We start from the raw sequence: 17,939 nt of genomic DNA, 5'->3' as shown, positions 1-17,939 counted from the left end.
TTGCTCTCTGATTATTAGAGAATAAATATTAGCGCTAATTACTCTTAATTAATGGATGGGAATCTGTGAGAGGAAGAACAATTCTAAATTGTTTAAAGAGAAAATAGAAATAGAAATAGAAATAGAAATAGAAATAGATATATATATATATATATATATATATATATATATATATATATATATATAAATATTTTATGCACAATGTGAAAACAGTGTTAAATTAAGTAACTGTTTTTTTTAAGGTCACAAAATAGGCAAAACATCTACAAACTAAAATCTCATTTCCCCCACCATTTAGCATGTTGCCAAAAGGTGCTAATGTTAATTTTGCTGCTTCCTAGTTTGTAGTGGTTTTAAAACAAAGAATATGTCAACCAGATGCAAGTCTGGTGACTGCAATAGGACCCTTACATTCATTAAGTTAAGGAAGGGAAAGAAAACGAATGCTGGTTTAAAATGAGTAGAGCTTATCTGCTTTCTTGCCTCATTATTATTATTATTATTATTATTATTTATTTAATATTTCACTTTTGTCTTGTGTTGAAGATATTTGAAATGATGGATGCCAAGGCCAGACAGGATTGCATTAAAGAAATTGACCTTTTGAAGGTAAGAATTTCTACAGTGGCTTATTTTTACTTTTTCATGTTTTGAAAATATTTTGTTTTATGTCCCTGCAGGCAGATTACTATTTGTGTTGGGTGGCAAATCAAGTAAGATGACATATATTTACAATTCCTGTCTGGAACTTTGCAGTGGACCTCTCTTTGGTTGCAGGGTGTTTTATCTAACTAGTTTCCATAGCAGTTTTGTGCAATACATGCCTTTTCGCCCACCTCTTGGTTCTTTGTAGTTTTCTGCCCTTTAGAGCTCTAGGGTATCCATTCTGCTCCTTTTTGCCTTATGCACAAGTATCTGTTTTCTCCTCCACAGATCTTGCACACAGCATGGCAGGGGCATTGGCTGGGAAGTATTTTTTCTTAAAAGTGATTATGCATCACCTGCTGGCCAGGTTTTGGCCAGAGGGCATGTGCATTTCTATGTATTTGAGTCCACATGTCATGTGTGAACTGGGGTTATTTAAATGCTGACGATGTATGGGTTGTTTCCACAGTACACGCATCCCTCTTTTTCTCTACAGTAATAGAGGACTGAACAAATTTAAATATGCCACAGACACTGCATGCTATTTTGGCACAAGGAGACAGGCTCTGCCAGTAGGTGATGAACAAAATAAAGTTTGGAAATTGGTGGCAGGAGAGTATCAGTGCAACTTGCCCCTCCTGGCACTCCCGACGTTGGGAAGTGGTTCATTAATCAGTTAGTTTACACTCAATAGACTTTGCATGTAACCTCTGGTAAGAAAAACCCAGCTTCGGTTCCTGCAATTGGATCATACTGTTGTTGCTGTTCTTTCATGACAAGGATGAGTTTCATAGTTTGATTTGAGTTAATGTACAAGGGTCTACCTTTCCAAAGCACCTGCTGGCAGGGATGGATAACGGCTATCGGTGTGAGTTTGTGTATACACAAAGTGATGGCCAGAGGAGAACATCCCTCATTCGCTTCACGGTGGTAACAGCTGGAATTCATATAAGAGCTTATCCAACCGGAAGCCATCTTATTGCATCTCTCTTTACATATGCAAAATGGAATGTTAGTGTAGCAATAGGAATTAGCTCTTCCTCTGATGAATATCAGATATCATGATACTACTGTAGGTGAAAGTCTGGTCAGCCTGTGGCAGTTGTATGGTATGGACATATAGTTAGAATTATATCAAAGCTGTTTGTGTGCGCTTAGTCTACCTGCTAAAGAGTTTGTAATGAAAAAGAAAATAATGCCAAACTTACTATTCACCAAGAGAATTTTGGATCCTGGCAATTCAGATGTGGAATCTTACAGAAAGATTATTTAGTTGTGGGGCACTGTCATATGTTTGCACTGGACTTATTCAGGACAGTATGTGCAAATTTATCAGAATCAAAGGTGAGTGAAAATAAAATATCCAAGATGACAAGGGCTCATAGACAGTCAATTATCATCCTAACCGGATGAGATGACCAGAGGCAACTCCAAATCTTCCTGTGTAAAGCTCACCAAGGAGCCAGATGTCAAGCTGTGAATACTGTACTGTCTGGGTTGTGAAAAGAGCAGTAAGAGATGGTATGATATGGTGGGATAATTAGCACTTCCCCATCTACTGTATTGCTTTTAAAATATATAATTAATTAAATATATATCTTTACATATAATTTCCTCCATTCTTAGCTCTTTGACTCTTCTTGTTCTCCCAAGTATCTCTTGCTGTACATAGCGTCAACTGGCAGAACTGAGGGCCTGTTCCAAATCCCTTTGAGGTCAATGGGAGTTGGATCAGGCTGTAACTCAGCCAGCATGTTTAAGTTGGGCAGCTTTACAGGTTCAAGATCAAGCAAGTCATGGTGTGTCCTGAAAAACGTGACAGCTATCTTCCAAATAGCAGCAAATGTGCCACTTTTGTAAATCATAGGCCACAGTGACTTAGTTTATGATTCTTCTTCCATAGCTGGGACTTCATCCTAGTAGTAGATTGGCTCCAGTTATACAAGTAGACTAGATTCATTACTAGTTTGTATTTTGTTTTTTTAAATTGAATTGATTTATTTGAAAATATTACCAACTCATATTCCACAGCTTGGAATCCATAGTAACTTATGCTAACATGTCACTTATCTTTATGCAAAACTTTAACTGCGTCATTTTTCCAGGTTTTTATTTTTTTTAGGATAATGCTAAATTTTACCTTAAGTATTTCTGAAGTTTTAGTAATCCTGCCAGGATAAATTAATATGTGTCTTTACTCACTCTAAGCCAGCTAGGAATGAGATTTTTCTGATGAAAATCACAGAGTTGAAATCTCTGTTGTAGAGGGGTTGCCCACTCACTTAAGCCCAAAATGTAGCAGTTGATTTTTCAAAAAAATGTTTACTCAAAAAATAAATAAAATCTGTACCACTTTGAGGTTGGAAATTAATCTAGTCCAATTGATATTTTGTATCTGAATTGATTTTTCTGTCCATTTTACATTGAAACTTGTAGGAACAATGGGTAGGTATACCCTGCTTATGTGCAAATGTACTAATAGGGCTCAGTGAATGTATTTTTGAAAAGTATTATAAGTATTTCAAATTAAACCAATTTTTTTTCTTTAACATCAACCATTCTCCTTCAACGTTTGCAACTCAAGCATTTCAGCATTGTACTTGTGTATGAGAAACAGGAAGTGAAACTGACTAGAAAAAAGTGAAGGTGGATCTTTGATGATCACTCTCCTATCTGAATGAAATGCAGAACATACACAAATTGCATAAGTGGTGACAAATAAGAAACTTAAAATTTTTTCATTTTAAAAATCACAGCCTTAGTAACGCAGGGAATTTCTTTTAAAATTATTTTTTCCTTTTCCTTTTCAGGAGATGCTGTAGCCTCCCAAGGTTTTTGCATTTTGATCCTTATTTATTGCCCTATGACAACATACTTTGAGTTGTGTTTTTTAGTTATTTGCTACATAAAACGACTGTGAATTGGGGAGCTTTAAGCATTACTGTCATAAGTCTCTCTCCTGTCTTGACAATATAAATTCCTGGTTGAAAAATGCAGTAAAGAATAATCGTGCTGTGCTATGAACAACCGTTGCTGGTTGAACACTTACATAGCCCCATCAAATAAGCTGGAGCTCAAAGTATGGTTTAAAAAGTCAGTTTGATAAATCATATTGTATTGCAAATGCACAAGGGATATATTAGTTGATACTGCCGATAGGGCACTTCTTTCAAATGTATATTAGTTTTCAAATGAAAGATCAAACAAAATATGACGGATTTTACCCACGATGTATATAAGTCAGCTTCTGAGAAACTGAACAAATCACAACTAAGAGTAATCAAAGTTCTAAATGTCAACTTGAGAAGCAGTTTTTAATGACATTGTACAGGTCAGCATTTTTTGATAATTTGATGCAGAGGCAAGTTATATTCCCAAAAGGCTGTGAGGCAGAATTGTTCAAGGTTTTGTTTAGAGACTAGGGAGGATTTTAAGAGGCCAGCTTCAGTACGTCTGTCAGTGTCAGCAACTGGAATGCATCTCACTCAGTGCTGTAAAGCTAATAACTTGTCAAATCAATATTTGCAACTCATCTCTTGTTAATTGATAGCTCCCATGCTGGCTGTTCTTACAGCTACGTATAAATAACTGAAGGCCATTTTACAGAGTCACAGAGGTGGTTCTTAGAAAAAGTAGTATTTCACATTTCAAAACTTGACATTGGTGTACTGTGCTTTGCAGTACAATTTGAGGACGGTGTAGTGGATGTTTCTACGCGTAAGGCATTAGGCAGAGCGAGTCCATGTTCTGAGAGAGGAGTAAGGTTTTAACAGCGTGACTCCAGTTTGTGTTGCAGAAGACATGTGATCTCCCTTGGCATGGCATGAAGAATTTCCCTGGAATTTTTTCTTTTAAACTTTTTTCCATTTTTAACAAAAACTGGCCATAATTGTTTTTATTAGATTAGTGTGCAATACATTTCAACAAAGTCAATACTGTTTTTTAAATGAGTAACTTAACACACAATATCCATGTGAACACCCCAGCTCCCAATATAACAATATTATGTAAAAATGAATAAATTCTGTCCTTTAACTATTATATTAGTTTTGAGAAAGGCAATTGTTCCTTTTATCTTAAATAAAAAGTTTAAAGTGTCTAAGGGTAATGGATTCAGCAAACTACTTAAACATGTGCTAAGTCCAATTCAAGTCAGTGTACTACTAGTGGGTTTATTGATATATAATAAATGTCTAACTGCATGTTTTATCTGGAGCTTAGCCAAGTAATCAGTTTGGATACTTATATTTGTGAATTTTGTCCCATGATATCTACTGTTGTACGCTAAGTTACCGCCTCACTCCAAAGTCTAGAATAATTTCTGTGTAAACTGCAAATTAAAACAATTTACCCAATTTTTTAATATACCAAGTTAGACTCCATACATTTTTTGTTGTTGAAGGAATTGGACAGGCTTGCTGTAGTGAATCTGTGTCAAAATGATGCTTTGCCTCTGCTTTCTTTTGATCCAAAATTCCTGTATGGATACAGAAATAAATGTTGTTTTGTGCTTAGTAGATTAATTGGAAAAACTTGTGCATTTGGGAGGTAATAAAAACTTCACTGGAATTGCAAAGAATAGAATACCCCATTAAAAACCAGCCTAGTAAAAAGAGAGGGGTAAAACAGCTCAGTAATATGGCTGTAATCAGCAGCAGGGAGCCAACATGCTCGCTCATTTGGAGATGACTTGCTCTTCTGCATGCCTCTTGCTGACAGCATTGCTGTGCATACACATCAGGCATTAACTGCCATCAAACTTTTAGGTTGCATTAAAGAAATGAGAAAATGTCAATAACCCGAGCTAGGGCATTTTGTGCTGTTTGTGCGTTTAAAGATTGGTGAGAATTAAGGTTATGCAGTTTCCTTCTGTCAAAAGATTAGAAATTTCCAGTAACCTCCCGCATCGCTTCCCTGCCACGTGCATGCACAAGCGTTGGAGGTACGGAGGGGGGAGAGGGGGGCAGTATCTCCGCTTCAGTCAAGTCTTTTATAAAACCAGTGTGACTTCACTGGATGTTCTGGGGTAGTGGGGTTCAGAGGTGTGGGGAATAAGGTGTCATTTTTTTTTTTTTTTTTTTTTTTAAACAAATCCCTCTATACAATCTCCATATGTTGGTGGCTGGTCTGGTCTGACGTGCTGGGTGGTGGAGTAAGGAACTTTGCCGATTAGCTCTATGGGAACAGCTTTAACGGACTCTAGAGGGATTGGTATTCAGCTCCTGCTGCTGGTAACAGAGGTGAAAAGGGGGAATCGTGGGAGACCCACCCACAAGGGTAGAAGTTAATCTCAACATAGATATATTTTTTTAAAAAAGTTTTAAGGTATTAATCAAAAGACTAAGACATGGGTTGCTTGGAGAGAGTTCATGTCCCAAGCTTGCTGAGCCATCAGACACTACTGGGAGGCAAGTTCACAGACAAGCCTGGCAGGTCCTGGGAAGCCTGCAGAGGATGCACCTGACACCAGTATTGGGTGGAGAGCAATGTCTGCAGGGAACATCTGAACCTCTTCGGCTGGAAGGGCAGTAGATCAGCACACCTGAAGGAAGACATTTTTTAAAATATTCAGTTGAAATGTCTTGACTGTTTTTGTTGTTGTTTTTTTTTAAGTTCAGCCTTGTGGGAATATTCTTCTCTTGATGCCTACACATGAATCCCATTAACACTAATGTGAGTTAGTGTCCAGGCATTGCAAAGGAGAATCTATTGCCTAATGTGCATGCAGAGCAGAGTGATTAACATGGTGGGTTATAACAGTGTTTCTGTCGGCTCAGTAACCCGTGAAATAGACACACAGGAGTCACTACTGTCTGCTGGATGAAATGCCCATTTTTTATTTTTTAAATTTATTTTTATTGGACTTTAGGCTTACAAAATAGAGAAATGCAATTCAGAACAAGGCAAAGAGAGAGAGAGAGTACAGAAATCAAGATACATACAGTATGTTCCAAGTAATTACAGTTGTCAGTTTTGTTAGGAGAATCAGACATTAAAATATTAAAACAGAAATTGTAATATGTTTTGTTTCTTAATTTAGTCCTGGGAATAATGCATAACAAGACCAGAAAACAAGAGAAAATATTAGTGTATATATTAGTGTACAAATCCTCTCATGCTGCACTTTATAAAAACAAAAGCTATTTAAATAAGTGAAATCTGGATTAACGATTATAATATAACAAAAAACAAACAAAACAAAAAAAGCCAAAGCACTCAACTACACAGAATAGATGGTGAGCTTGTCTACCATAAGGTGGCAAATGATGGGAATACCCCTGAAATTCATCATTGTCCTGCCATAGAAATAGAATACAGGCAAGTGATATCTCTTCTTTCAAGACATTTAGGGAACGGTAGGTAGAATCATATAAATGTAGGGCTGGAAGGGACCTCTGGAAGTCATCTAGTCTAGCCCCCCATGCTAAGGCAGGATTAACTGTATTTAAAGAATAATTTCCAGTTGAAACTCAGCAGAATCAGTGTCTCAGGTAATATACACTTCCTCATGAATAATACTGCGCATGGAACAATATGGTGGCTTCCTTCTGCTGGGCCTGATGCATAGGGCTGGGGACATGTGGAAACTAGATTTTGTTGTCTTTTGGAAGCAGTGTCACCTACTTCCTTTAGGATTAGACAGAAACGATAATGATGCTTCCTATATTTCCAGATGCATGCATTGGGATTCTGTATTCCTTTCATTGTAGATGGATGCATCTCATGTATCAGTTCTCAAAGTTTTTGGAGAAGTTTTCCCATAACTTAGGGTACAGTATCAAAATTGTTTGGAAAGCCTAGAATCCACACATTTCCAGTCCACACTTGGCTTTTCAGAGTTTGTAATCTTTCCTTCTATTAAAGAGCTACTTTTGACTAGGTATTTTGTTAGTTAGGAGCTTCTCCTGCAGAATTGTCTACATAATAATCTTCAGTGTCGGGTATGCAAGAATTTCAAACAGCCAGCTTTTCTGATACTGATTCCATCTTTGCATCCCAGAAGATGCAGATTTTTGTAAAACATGTAGGGCAAAAATGATTTCTGAAGGAGCCAACTTTCTCATGTGCTGTACTTTCTAAGGAACACAGTGGTGGCAGTGAACACATTAATGCTACAGGACAAGTGGTTCACGTAGTCGCTCCATCTAGCCGCACATTTAACCCAAAATGATCTTGGTGGTAATTGGCATCACTCAAGTCAGTGGTAGTACTCACAAGGATAAATGTGGGCACCTGCACAAGTGTTTGTAGGTTCGGCACCTTCTCTGTAGTGATCATAGCAAATCTTTAACTAATTGTGGCAAAATTAATATTTCACTAGGTTTATTCAATATCCTGTATAGGCAAAAAGGTCTGAAATGGGATCCAAGTTGCTCTTTTCGCCCTCCATGAGCTAAATAATAACTGTTTAAATCTGCAGTTGTTTTACTGTCTCTTCTGAAAAAGATCTGTACATTAAATTTTTTTTAAATAGTTATTAAATAGAAAAGGCTCTGAGTAAATACAAACACAGTAAAAGCCTAGGGTTAAATTAAAAAAAAAGGCAAGACTTAATTTTTTTTAATATTGATAGATAAAACTGGGATTAGATATATACTTTTAAAATGGCAAGGGTTACTAAAGAAGTATAAATGGAAAAATAATTTGTAATTAAATGAAAAGACTAGGATTGAATATATTTTGAAAATGGTAAGGGTTAAAATTTTTAAAATAATGCTATGGGTTAAATACCCTAAAATAATAGGCAAGGATTAAAAATATTTTTTAACAAATAGAAAAAGGGAAGGGTATTGTAAAATATAACAAACATTAGAAAAAGGCAGATTTTCCATATTCTAGAGTTAATTATATATCCCAGAAAAAAGCTAGGTAGGATTAAATGCAAAAATATAGACCTGATAGAGGCATTGGTCAAATTTTGTTTTTTAAATTAATCAAGATTTAACTATAAATACAGCTTTAAAAGAGAGAGCCAGAACTAACAAGCAGTATGTAATCTGTATGTTGTAGTCCGGGATAGTCAGTTATTTTTTGGCAAGGTCCAAATTTTTGGTCAAGGTCAAGACTCCAGAGAAAAGAAAGAAATAATAAAAAAAAACAACGATGATAAGTAAATAAAAAAGATTTTGGGGTCCGTTCAAAAGTGTCTGGTGATCCAGATGTGGCCTGCGGTCCACCTGTTGACTACCCCCGTTGTAGACCTTCCCCTGCCCTTCGTATTTTTTGGTGGCAGGGAGAATGTCTGCCTGTATGTTTGTAAAGCACCTAGCAAGATGGTACACCGATCCTGAATGGGGATTTGAAGCTCTACTATAACAAACATCTTAGTAGTGTGGTGGGGCTTGATATTAATTTAAAAAAATAAAAAATGAAATCCTACTAATTGTAGCTCAGACCAAGTTTCTCCCAAGATCATTATTTTAAACCCTGATTGTCTGAACATACAACAGAATAGACCATTTGACTTCAACTATGGAACTAATTGCTCTTTACAAAAGACTGCTTGGCTTTCTCTTTTGCCTTGTACGCATATGAGATATAATCTGAATTGTGTTTCACCACACATCCTTGTGTGTATATGGACACACAGCAAATGCCATAGCCTTGTCTTTTGTTAAGGACACTGCTGTGGAACAATTACAGGAATGAACACTGATGGGCAGTATATTTTGAGTCATTATTACTGAAGCACCTTTCATGTAATGTACATTCACTTTGCGTGCCCTCTCTCTCTCTCTCTCTGCAGCAACTGAACCACCCCAATATAATTAAGTATTTGGATTCTTTTATTGAAGACAATGAACTGAACATTGTCCTGGAACTGGCAGATGCAGGTGATCTCTCTCAGATGATTAAGGTAAGGACACACCAATTCTTGAGGCAAAATAGGGGTGTCACATTTATTCTGGAAGTTCAGGGGACAGATACAAGCAGATCTGTACTAGAAACTTGGGGCCCGATACCCCGCTTGTTTGCTTACATGCAGGAGGTCATTTCAATGAAAATTTCAACAAGCTCAAAACCAGAACTATTTCCTAATTGAAAACAAAAACAAACCAAAGAATAAACCGTACAAAGTGACATAATACAAGAAAATATAGAAAAACTATATAAAAAAAAAAAGCACTGTGAATGCTTGGAATGGATGTTCACTAGAATTTTAGAGAATAAGTAAAAGTGATTTCCAATTCTGATTAAAAAATGTGAGGAATCATTTTAAGTCTGAAAATCTTATGGAAACTTGAAATGTGGGTTGTTCATTTGATAATTCCTTAAATATGTAAAATGAAAATACGACAAAAAGGAAAGGAGGAACGGGATCCGGACAGTTCTCATGCTTTTTTATTTTTTAAATTAGGAGCATGAGGACTGATGACGTTGGTAATTTTTATTCTAGCTGATGTAACTTCAGAGATTTATTATCTCAAAAAACCTACCTTTTACCATGAGGATAGATAATGAAGAAAGAACAAATGTTTTGTCAAAAAACAGTATTCACTCATAGCAAGTGGGTATGTATAATTTTGCAAGGCTGGTTTACCCGGTCTCTGATTGATAGGCACGTTTAATTATTGTAGGGTAACTAGCCACGTAGCTTGTCTGCTACATTTAAGACATTTCAAAAAGTATATTAAGTTTCCTTCACAACAGGGATTTAGGATTGAGAAAATTTTCAAGTGTTTTCTCTTCTCTGATGTAGCTCTTAGGAATACTTGTATTGTTGGAACCAGCTTTAGTTAAGCTGTTATCACCTGCTTTTGTATTTTCTTTGACATGTTAATCTTTAGACATACATCCCCTGTGAGAACAGATGTGGTATATCATGTTTGTTAGCACTCTTAACCTTCTCTCCATATTTTACCTGTTTTTGCCATCATTATTCTGTAATTATCATAAATGAACATTTCGGAAAGTTCACCTCCTCCTTGTTGTCACAGCTAAAATACCTGATTAACAGATTTGTTTTCTCTGTCAGCTCAGCTATGAGGCACCAGGCCAAAGGCTGTCAAAGTTAGCCATTTAGCCCATAGTTAGTGGCTACATTTACAGTGCATTGAAAATCTTCGTTTCAGAGAAGGAATTTGCTTCATCAAGGGGAGTGGGGGCTGGAAATAGACCTATGGTAGAGAGTTTTGGGGGGACGGCCTAAAGTTTTCAGCCATTGCTTTTATCCACAAACAGTTAATGCTGTTAACATCTATAAACCTGAATTCGCTGATGGTGACTCAAAGTATATGTGGATGGTAACGCTAGCAGCTAGTGTACCTCTCATGCTGAAGACTGTTTCATGTAATGACCTGTGCTAAGGGAGATATTACTTCCTGAATATGCTAACCTACAAAGAGCAGGGAGGAAGTCAGGCCCTTGAGGGGAGCTCATGATTATTGTTTCATCTTGCATATACTTTTAACATTGCATTGTTGCTGTTTACTGCATGTTGCTCCTTCTCCCAAGAGACCCCAGAAAACATCCAGATTGATCAGAGGCTTTTCAGTACTTGCATTTAAAGATTTGAGGAAAGAAAAGAACCATTCTGAAAGCAAGTGTTGGGGGCAGTGACCATTAGGGTGACCAGACAGCAAATGTGAAAAATTGGGATGGGGTGCGGGGGTAATAGGAGCCTATATAAGAAAAAGCCCCCAAAATCGGGACTGTCCCTATAAAATCGGGACATCTGGTTACCCTAGTGACCATGCTCCTGTGTAAATCTTTGAGTAGAGTTTGCTTAGTTGAAAAAAAGTAGTGCTTACACAATTTTAAAATATTATTGTATCTGATGAAGAAATTTCACGTTTTGGCTTAAATGAGCTTTTCATAAATGTAATAAACACAAATGTACCATTCAGGATTGATAATTTCAGCTTTTAATATTTTTTACTTCCAGTTTGGTGTCTTTCTCTAAAAATTAATTTTGGTGATTCTAAGGGCGGGTCTACACTAGAAGCGCTACATTGGCACAGTTGCCCCGATGCAGCAGCGCCGCTGTAGCGAGTCTGGTGAAGACATTCTGTGCTGACAGGAGAGCGCTCTCCTGTTGGCATAATTACTGCACCACCATGAGAGGCAGAAGCTATGTTGGCGGGAGGGCATCTCCCGCTGACATTGCACTGGTGTGGCCAGCGCTTAGGTCGCTGTGACTTGCGTTGTTCAAGGGGGAGTCTTTTTCACACCTCTGAGTGACGGTAAGTTACATCGACTTAAGCGGTAGTGCAGATCTGCCCTTAGTTTGATAACTTGGACAAGACTGTGATGCTATAACTAGTAAATACTTTATGGACTTGCCTGTTTCCCAAAATAATTGTAAAAGGAAAGGGGCATTGATTCCTGCCCCGCCTCCCCATGATACAAATAGTGTGTTTTCATTTGTGACAAACCTGTAGATAGAATTTTGATGTATGCAAAAATTAAATGCAAACAAGGATGAAAAATGGAAGAGTCTATTTACATGATAGTGTAGTTGGCATTAGGATCGTCATGATTACCAGCCTGTACCATTGTAGAATAGGTAAAGAACTCTGGTTGTCTCTTTCATAGGATAGCAAACACCACTCGAGCAAAAAGCTAGAACCAGCTCTGCTTAGTGATCTTGTTGAGAAAATCCTCAGGCCAGAATATTATACTCAACCAGGTCCCTGTACTGAAACAAAAGGAACTGAATTTTGTAGTGGTTAAATAGAATCCAAATATTAATGGATAAAGTTGTTTGATTCCCCCTTCCTCTCTCCTCCCCATCCCCCCTTGTTTTAGACGTATGTTAGTCTTATGCTTCAGGGAGGCGGTAGGAACAGCAATAACAACACTCTGAAGGTGTGAGAGTGATAAAAACAGGGACTGTCTTTGTCATGTCCCTGTCGCCTGCATTATTTATGAGCTGTTATAAAGCTGATGTAACAGAGTGTTGCTGTATAACCCACTGGAGAATTTTGGCTTTCTGGTAAATGTCAGGCAAATCTTATTGGACATGACATTTAGAAAATTACCACTTGTGGTCTAACATATCTTCACTTAAATACTTTAATGAGAATTAAGCTAATATTATGGTGTAAATAACACTTTATCCATCATCCTCCGCAGTTCTGCTGCACTCTACTCTTAGGTTTTGGTTTCAAACTGCTGTAAGCTGTCAGTTTTGCCTTTTGGCGAATTGCACAGTTACACCTTTTCACAGCTGATCTGCAAGATAAATTTTTGCCATTATTTGATTCAGATAACTTTCATATAAAATGCTGAATGTCACAACAGGCATCAGCTGTCTGTATCAAGAGGGACAAATACAAGATGGGCATCTTTCAACCAATCTAGCACCTTTATTCCTCCTCTTAAGATTTTTAGTGAAAATTCTTAGTTGTATGATGTAAAACAAATATAATGGTATAGCATCATAAGGGTGCACAACATCTTATCAGAAAAATCACAGGTGCCTGTCCAGAGGAGATCACTATATTCTAAATTATACCTTACATGGCAAAGGATGACAATAATAAACATTAAACAACTGAGGTTTATATGCATCTTATTGGTTCTGTAACTAAATGTATAAATAAAGAATTGGTTTAGTGCCTGGAGTGAGGGTCACTAAAGAGAGTCAAGTACTGGCCAGCAATGGAAAGATAATCCAAAGAAGTGAGTTTTGAGAAAAGATGTAGAGGGTGAGGTGCATGGTTAGCGAGGATATTTCAGCAGTGTCTGCCCTGGATTATACTGGTGATAACTCAGTGCCTTGCTTTATTTACATCTTGGGGAATAGCACGTAAAACTACTCCAGAGAAGTATCGACAGTTTATGGCTGTGCTATGTGGTGGTGGTGATTATGATTATTAATTTGTGTGTGTTCTAACAATGCTCAGAGGCCCAAAGGATTGGGACTCCATTGTACTATGTGCTTTACAAAGCTGTGATAGGACAGTCTTTGTCCCAAAGAGCTTACAATCTCAATTTTTGCTTCCTTGTAATCTGTTTTTATTTTTGCTTTGAGACAGTTTGGCTTTCCCAAAGGTTATGTCTATGTGTGAACTCTTAGGGATATATTATTACATCGGAATTGGGGATACCCAGTTGATTCCATGGTAGTTTTGGGCGGCTGGGGGAAGAAAATGGAGAAATTGATTTTCTTTGTTAATAGACTGTACATTAATGATGAACATCTACAAGATGTTGGTTTTTAAAAAAAAATCCTTTGTTACTTAAGGCAAAATACTCCAGACATTTGTTGTTTTGAGGCATTAAATATGTTTTGCAAGGTAATTAAGGAGATTAATGCTAATTATAATTGGTGTCCATTCAAAAATGTCAAACCTATTTAAGCATATTTTTCATAGTGGTTGTTAATTAGTGAATTGTATTGAAGTTTACATACACAGAGAAGGAGTTAAATGCTAATCAGAAGATGAGCCATGCCGCTGTTGATCTGGTGGACATGAGCAGTCAACAGCTGACTAACATGAGTCCAGGAATGAGACAGATATTTTGCTTCTTCACTGATCTTTTATTTATTTCCTTCCACAGTATTTTAAAAAGCAGAAACGGTTAATCCCGGAAAGGACGGTGTGGAAATATTTTGTGCAGTTATGCAGTGCAGTCGAACACATGCACTCCCGCAGGGTGATGCACAGAGGTAACATTAATTCAGTCTCTTTTCACTGAATAATAATATAATGTTCCAATTAGTAAGCGCCCACATTCAAAAACAATTATGCTGATGTTCAGCCAGTGCATGTTTAGAGAGAGACTGGTGCTTGCGAGATGGATTTCTCCTCGTGTCTTTTGCCTCGTTGTTAGAGGATTCAGTCCGAAGTGAGTATAGTATTATGAAGATGAGCTGCTTTCTATTCCAGACACTGATATTAACTAGAAGTGTCAAACCTGCCATTACAAACGTGTCAGAAGTAAAATGCTGAGACTAGTGGATGCAGTGAATGCTAAGAAATAGTCTTAATTATATTTAGTATGACCTTAGAGAGAGTTTAGGGGAGTTTTTCTGTCTCATAAGCGAATTTGGGAATATTAATATAAATACGTTCCAAACTTTTTTATACCCCATTCTCAATGTTCATTAATTATTTTTCTAGCTCTTGTCTTAGAACTTTTCATCACTTTGGGCTCTATCCAAAAATTACTTTGCCCCTTATAGTACAAATGAAATGTTTTGTGAAGGACTTGACCCAGGAAGTGCAAATGCACCACAAAGGAGCAAATACCAATCTCTGCTGCTCATTAATTCCATTCCCTTTACAAGTGGTGAATGCCTCACTCAATTCTCCAGCAAAGAGAGAACTAGAATTCCGCTCCTACGTAGTCGCCTCTTGCAGCCTTCCAGGTATGCCTGATTTAGACTATAGTAAATGATAGTAGCCTGTCATGTACACAAGTCTACTATAATTCAGGGGGAAAGAGGATTCACTATTGCACACCATGACTTGGGGTTTAGCTTGGGGAAACTGAGCTTCACTTACTTTGACTGTCTTATAAGCGGACAAAATATTTTGTATAAAACCTCCTGTGGTGTCCTGTCGGACAGGATGTGTTGGGCAGAGTGAGAGCTCTGCTTTGTGAATGAGATGCATACTCTGCTGGGTGGGTTAGCTATGTTATATTCCAAGTTTCTGGTTGTTTTTCTGAAGAGGGGCCTCTCCCTCTTCCCCCATTGACTTTTTGCAGTTCATTTTCATTGCAAAGATGAGGGAAGGGTTAGAGTGAAGTGAAGGCAATTCAGAGCTTTCCTTTTAGGTTATTAGACTTGTGTAAAGCTAAATTGTGCATTTTTTTTTTTTTTTTTGTACGGGTGGAAGGGGAGATGAGGGAAAGCGGTCTGAGAAATCCTTAAAAAAAGAAACAAAAGACAAAAAAAACACCAAAGTTCCTACTCTCTACCTGCTGTTCCAGTTTAGAATGATCTTTGCCTCAAATGTTGGACTTGAACAGTCACCCGTCAGACATTTCAGATTAAAAATGCATTGTGCTAACACACTGTTGGCTTATAATTTCTTTGAGTTTCCCCAAAATAGTTGCCTCATACAAAACTCTGCAGGGAGAGTGTTGCATCTTCTTGTCCTAGCCCTGGAAGCCATCTTTGATTCAATGTAGGTATGAGGCACTGCAGGGGGCTTGCGTTATTTTTCCTTTATAAGACGTTAGGATGTTGAAGACATTGTAATCCATGTGGTAGAAACATTCTGCATTCAGATTATGACATTCATTTCGTTGTACGAGAGTCTCAGCAGGGGTCAATGTGCTAATGCCTGAGCCGAACCCTCTTGGAGTCAATAGAAAGAGCCCCATGGACTTTTGTTGGCTCTGGATCAGTCACATATCCAGATCCATATATGGTGATGTAATGAACATGCAGTATTTTAGAATGGAAAGATCACTCCATGACTCGAAATTTTTAAATCACGGTTAGATTTTTTCTAAAAGATATGCTCTTGTTTACTACAGCTATTGGACTTGAAGCATGAATTATATGTATGGAAATCCTATGGCCTGTGTCATGCAGGAGGTCAGACTAAATTATCACAATGGTTCCTTCTGGCCTTAAAAATCTATTCACCAACATTTAAACAATCAGTCATTTTTAAAAATGAGAAAATTATTAAGTTAGGCTACTGAAGTGGATGGACCCTTGCTTGGCATGTTACCTGCATGCTTGTAACTGCATGTTTTATTCACAAGCTAGTTCCAACCCATTGCAGTGCATTTCAGTGTGAAAGAGACACAAAAAAATCATGTTAATGTAACTTACAAACACATTTGTTACTTACCAGGGGACTGATATTCAGTGAGCAAGTTGATAATCAAAGGAAGTGAGTGGAAGAATGAATCATGTACGAGCCCATCCTAATTAGGTGACTTCCCTCTCATATCCTCAAAATGTACTGAGTTAACATGGCTCCACCTTCATTAGGAGGGCCTTCCCTCTATTAAGCAACCAATTTTGTTGGGCTCTTGAGTGGCCATTTATGACAGAAGTCAGAACTGAAAATAGAATCCAAGTAACCTAGCCCCCCCTCTAACTTAACCATAAGACCAGCCTTCCAACAGAACAAACGTGTTGCTTACATACGGTTTGCAAATTTGCATCTTAAGCCTGATACAAAAAATATAGAACTTCTATATAAATTACTGTCCCATTCACAAAATGTGGATCAGTTTTGGACATGTAGATCAATCTTTGATATAAGGGGAAAGTCAACCATAATAAATAGTTCTCTGTGTAAATGTGACATTTCCAAAGGGAAGCTGGACTTAAATATTTCTTTGATTTCTGTGAGTGAGAGAGGTTACCTCTTTTGTTATGCTGTTTTCCTACAACTTTTCCCTTGCTAATATTTCTGCTGCACTGAGAAGTATACTCAGGTTTTTTTATGTAACTTGAAGTCTTAGAAGATTCAGCCTATCAAAGCTGTGCAGAAACATGGTTCTGATTGAGTCTCTCTTTTGTGCAGAAGAGGCTCCAGGCTATGTTTCTATTGCAGTATTACAACAGATAACCTTTTGTGGCTTTGACCTTCTCCTTGTCCCTTTTTGCAGACATAAAACCAGCCAACGTGTTTATAACAGCCACAGGAGTGGTGAAGCTGGGAGATCTTGGATTAGGCCGCTTTTTTAGTTCTAAAACCACTGCAGCACATTCCTTAGGTAAGATGGCATTTTTAGCCATTAAACACCCTTACACAATGTATCACTGTGAAGTTCAAACAAAGTGATATCTGTCCTCTTAATGTGACAAAGGTTGGTTCAGTGGGTACCTCTGACATGTTTTCTATGATACTAGTTATAAGTGCTGTTTATATATATTGGGTTTCTTTATGCAAATTTTAAATAGTTTTTTTTTAATTTTTTTAATTAAAACTCTCCATGACATTTTTTTCTGCAACGTTGTTCACTGTGGTAAGTATAATGGTTTCTGATATGTGACTAGGTTGTCATAGGCATCTTTCTTTATCTAAATAGCACATTTGAGTGTGTGATGCACTGTATTTAGAGGATTAATAAACAATAAGATCCAAGATACCTTCTCCCTTTCCTTAATTTCTTTTTTGTGCTGATATCCACTGTTGCAGCACCAACTTCTTTTGGTAATGTTGATAAGCTGACTTCCTCCAAGATGCCATTGCAATTGCTCTCTGAGAATGGGAAGTGTGTAAAAGCACATTTCCATAGAAACCCTTGCAATTCACCAGTTCCAAACAAGGACGTTTTCTCAAACAACCACCATAACAACTCAGAGCAACATAAAGCTCTTAGACCTGAGGTGAGTTTCAGGTGAAGTTGTGTTTTCTAAAGGCTTCCCAGGA

General features: G+C 37.4%; 1 protein-coding gene across 3 annotated transcripts in view; it reads left to right on the top strand.

Moving 5' to 3' along the window:
- The window catches only part of NEK6 (NIMA related kinase 6), a 104,172-nt gene that overhangs the window by 56,117 nt on the left and 30,116 nt on the right, over positions 1-17,939 (top strand). For all 3 annotated transcript variants that reach the window (XM_065418755.1, XM_065418753.1, XM_065418754.1), the window contains exons 4-7: positions 547-609; positions 9,392-9,502; positions 14,152-14,260; positions 17,173-17,280. In XM_065418755.1, the coding sequence (XP_065274827.1) occupies positions 547-609; positions 9,392-9,502; positions 14,152-14,260; positions 17,173-17,280 (391 nt within the window). The remainder of the gene's footprint in view (positions 1-546; positions 610-9,391; positions 9,503-14,151; positions 14,261-17,172; positions 17,281-17,939) is intronic.

The sequence above is a fragment of the Emys orbicularis genome, chromosome 18 (genome assembly GCF_028017835.1).
Source record: "Emys orbicularis isolate rEmyOrb1 chromosome 18, rEmyOrb1.hap1, whole genome shotgun sequence".
In the NCBI taxonomy this organism is placed as follows: Eukaryota; Metazoa; Chordata; order Testudines; family Emydidae; genus Emys; species Emys orbicularis.
The sequence above is the reverse complement of the archived record's forward strand: the minus strand, read 5'-3'. Positions and strand labels throughout refer to the sequence as shown.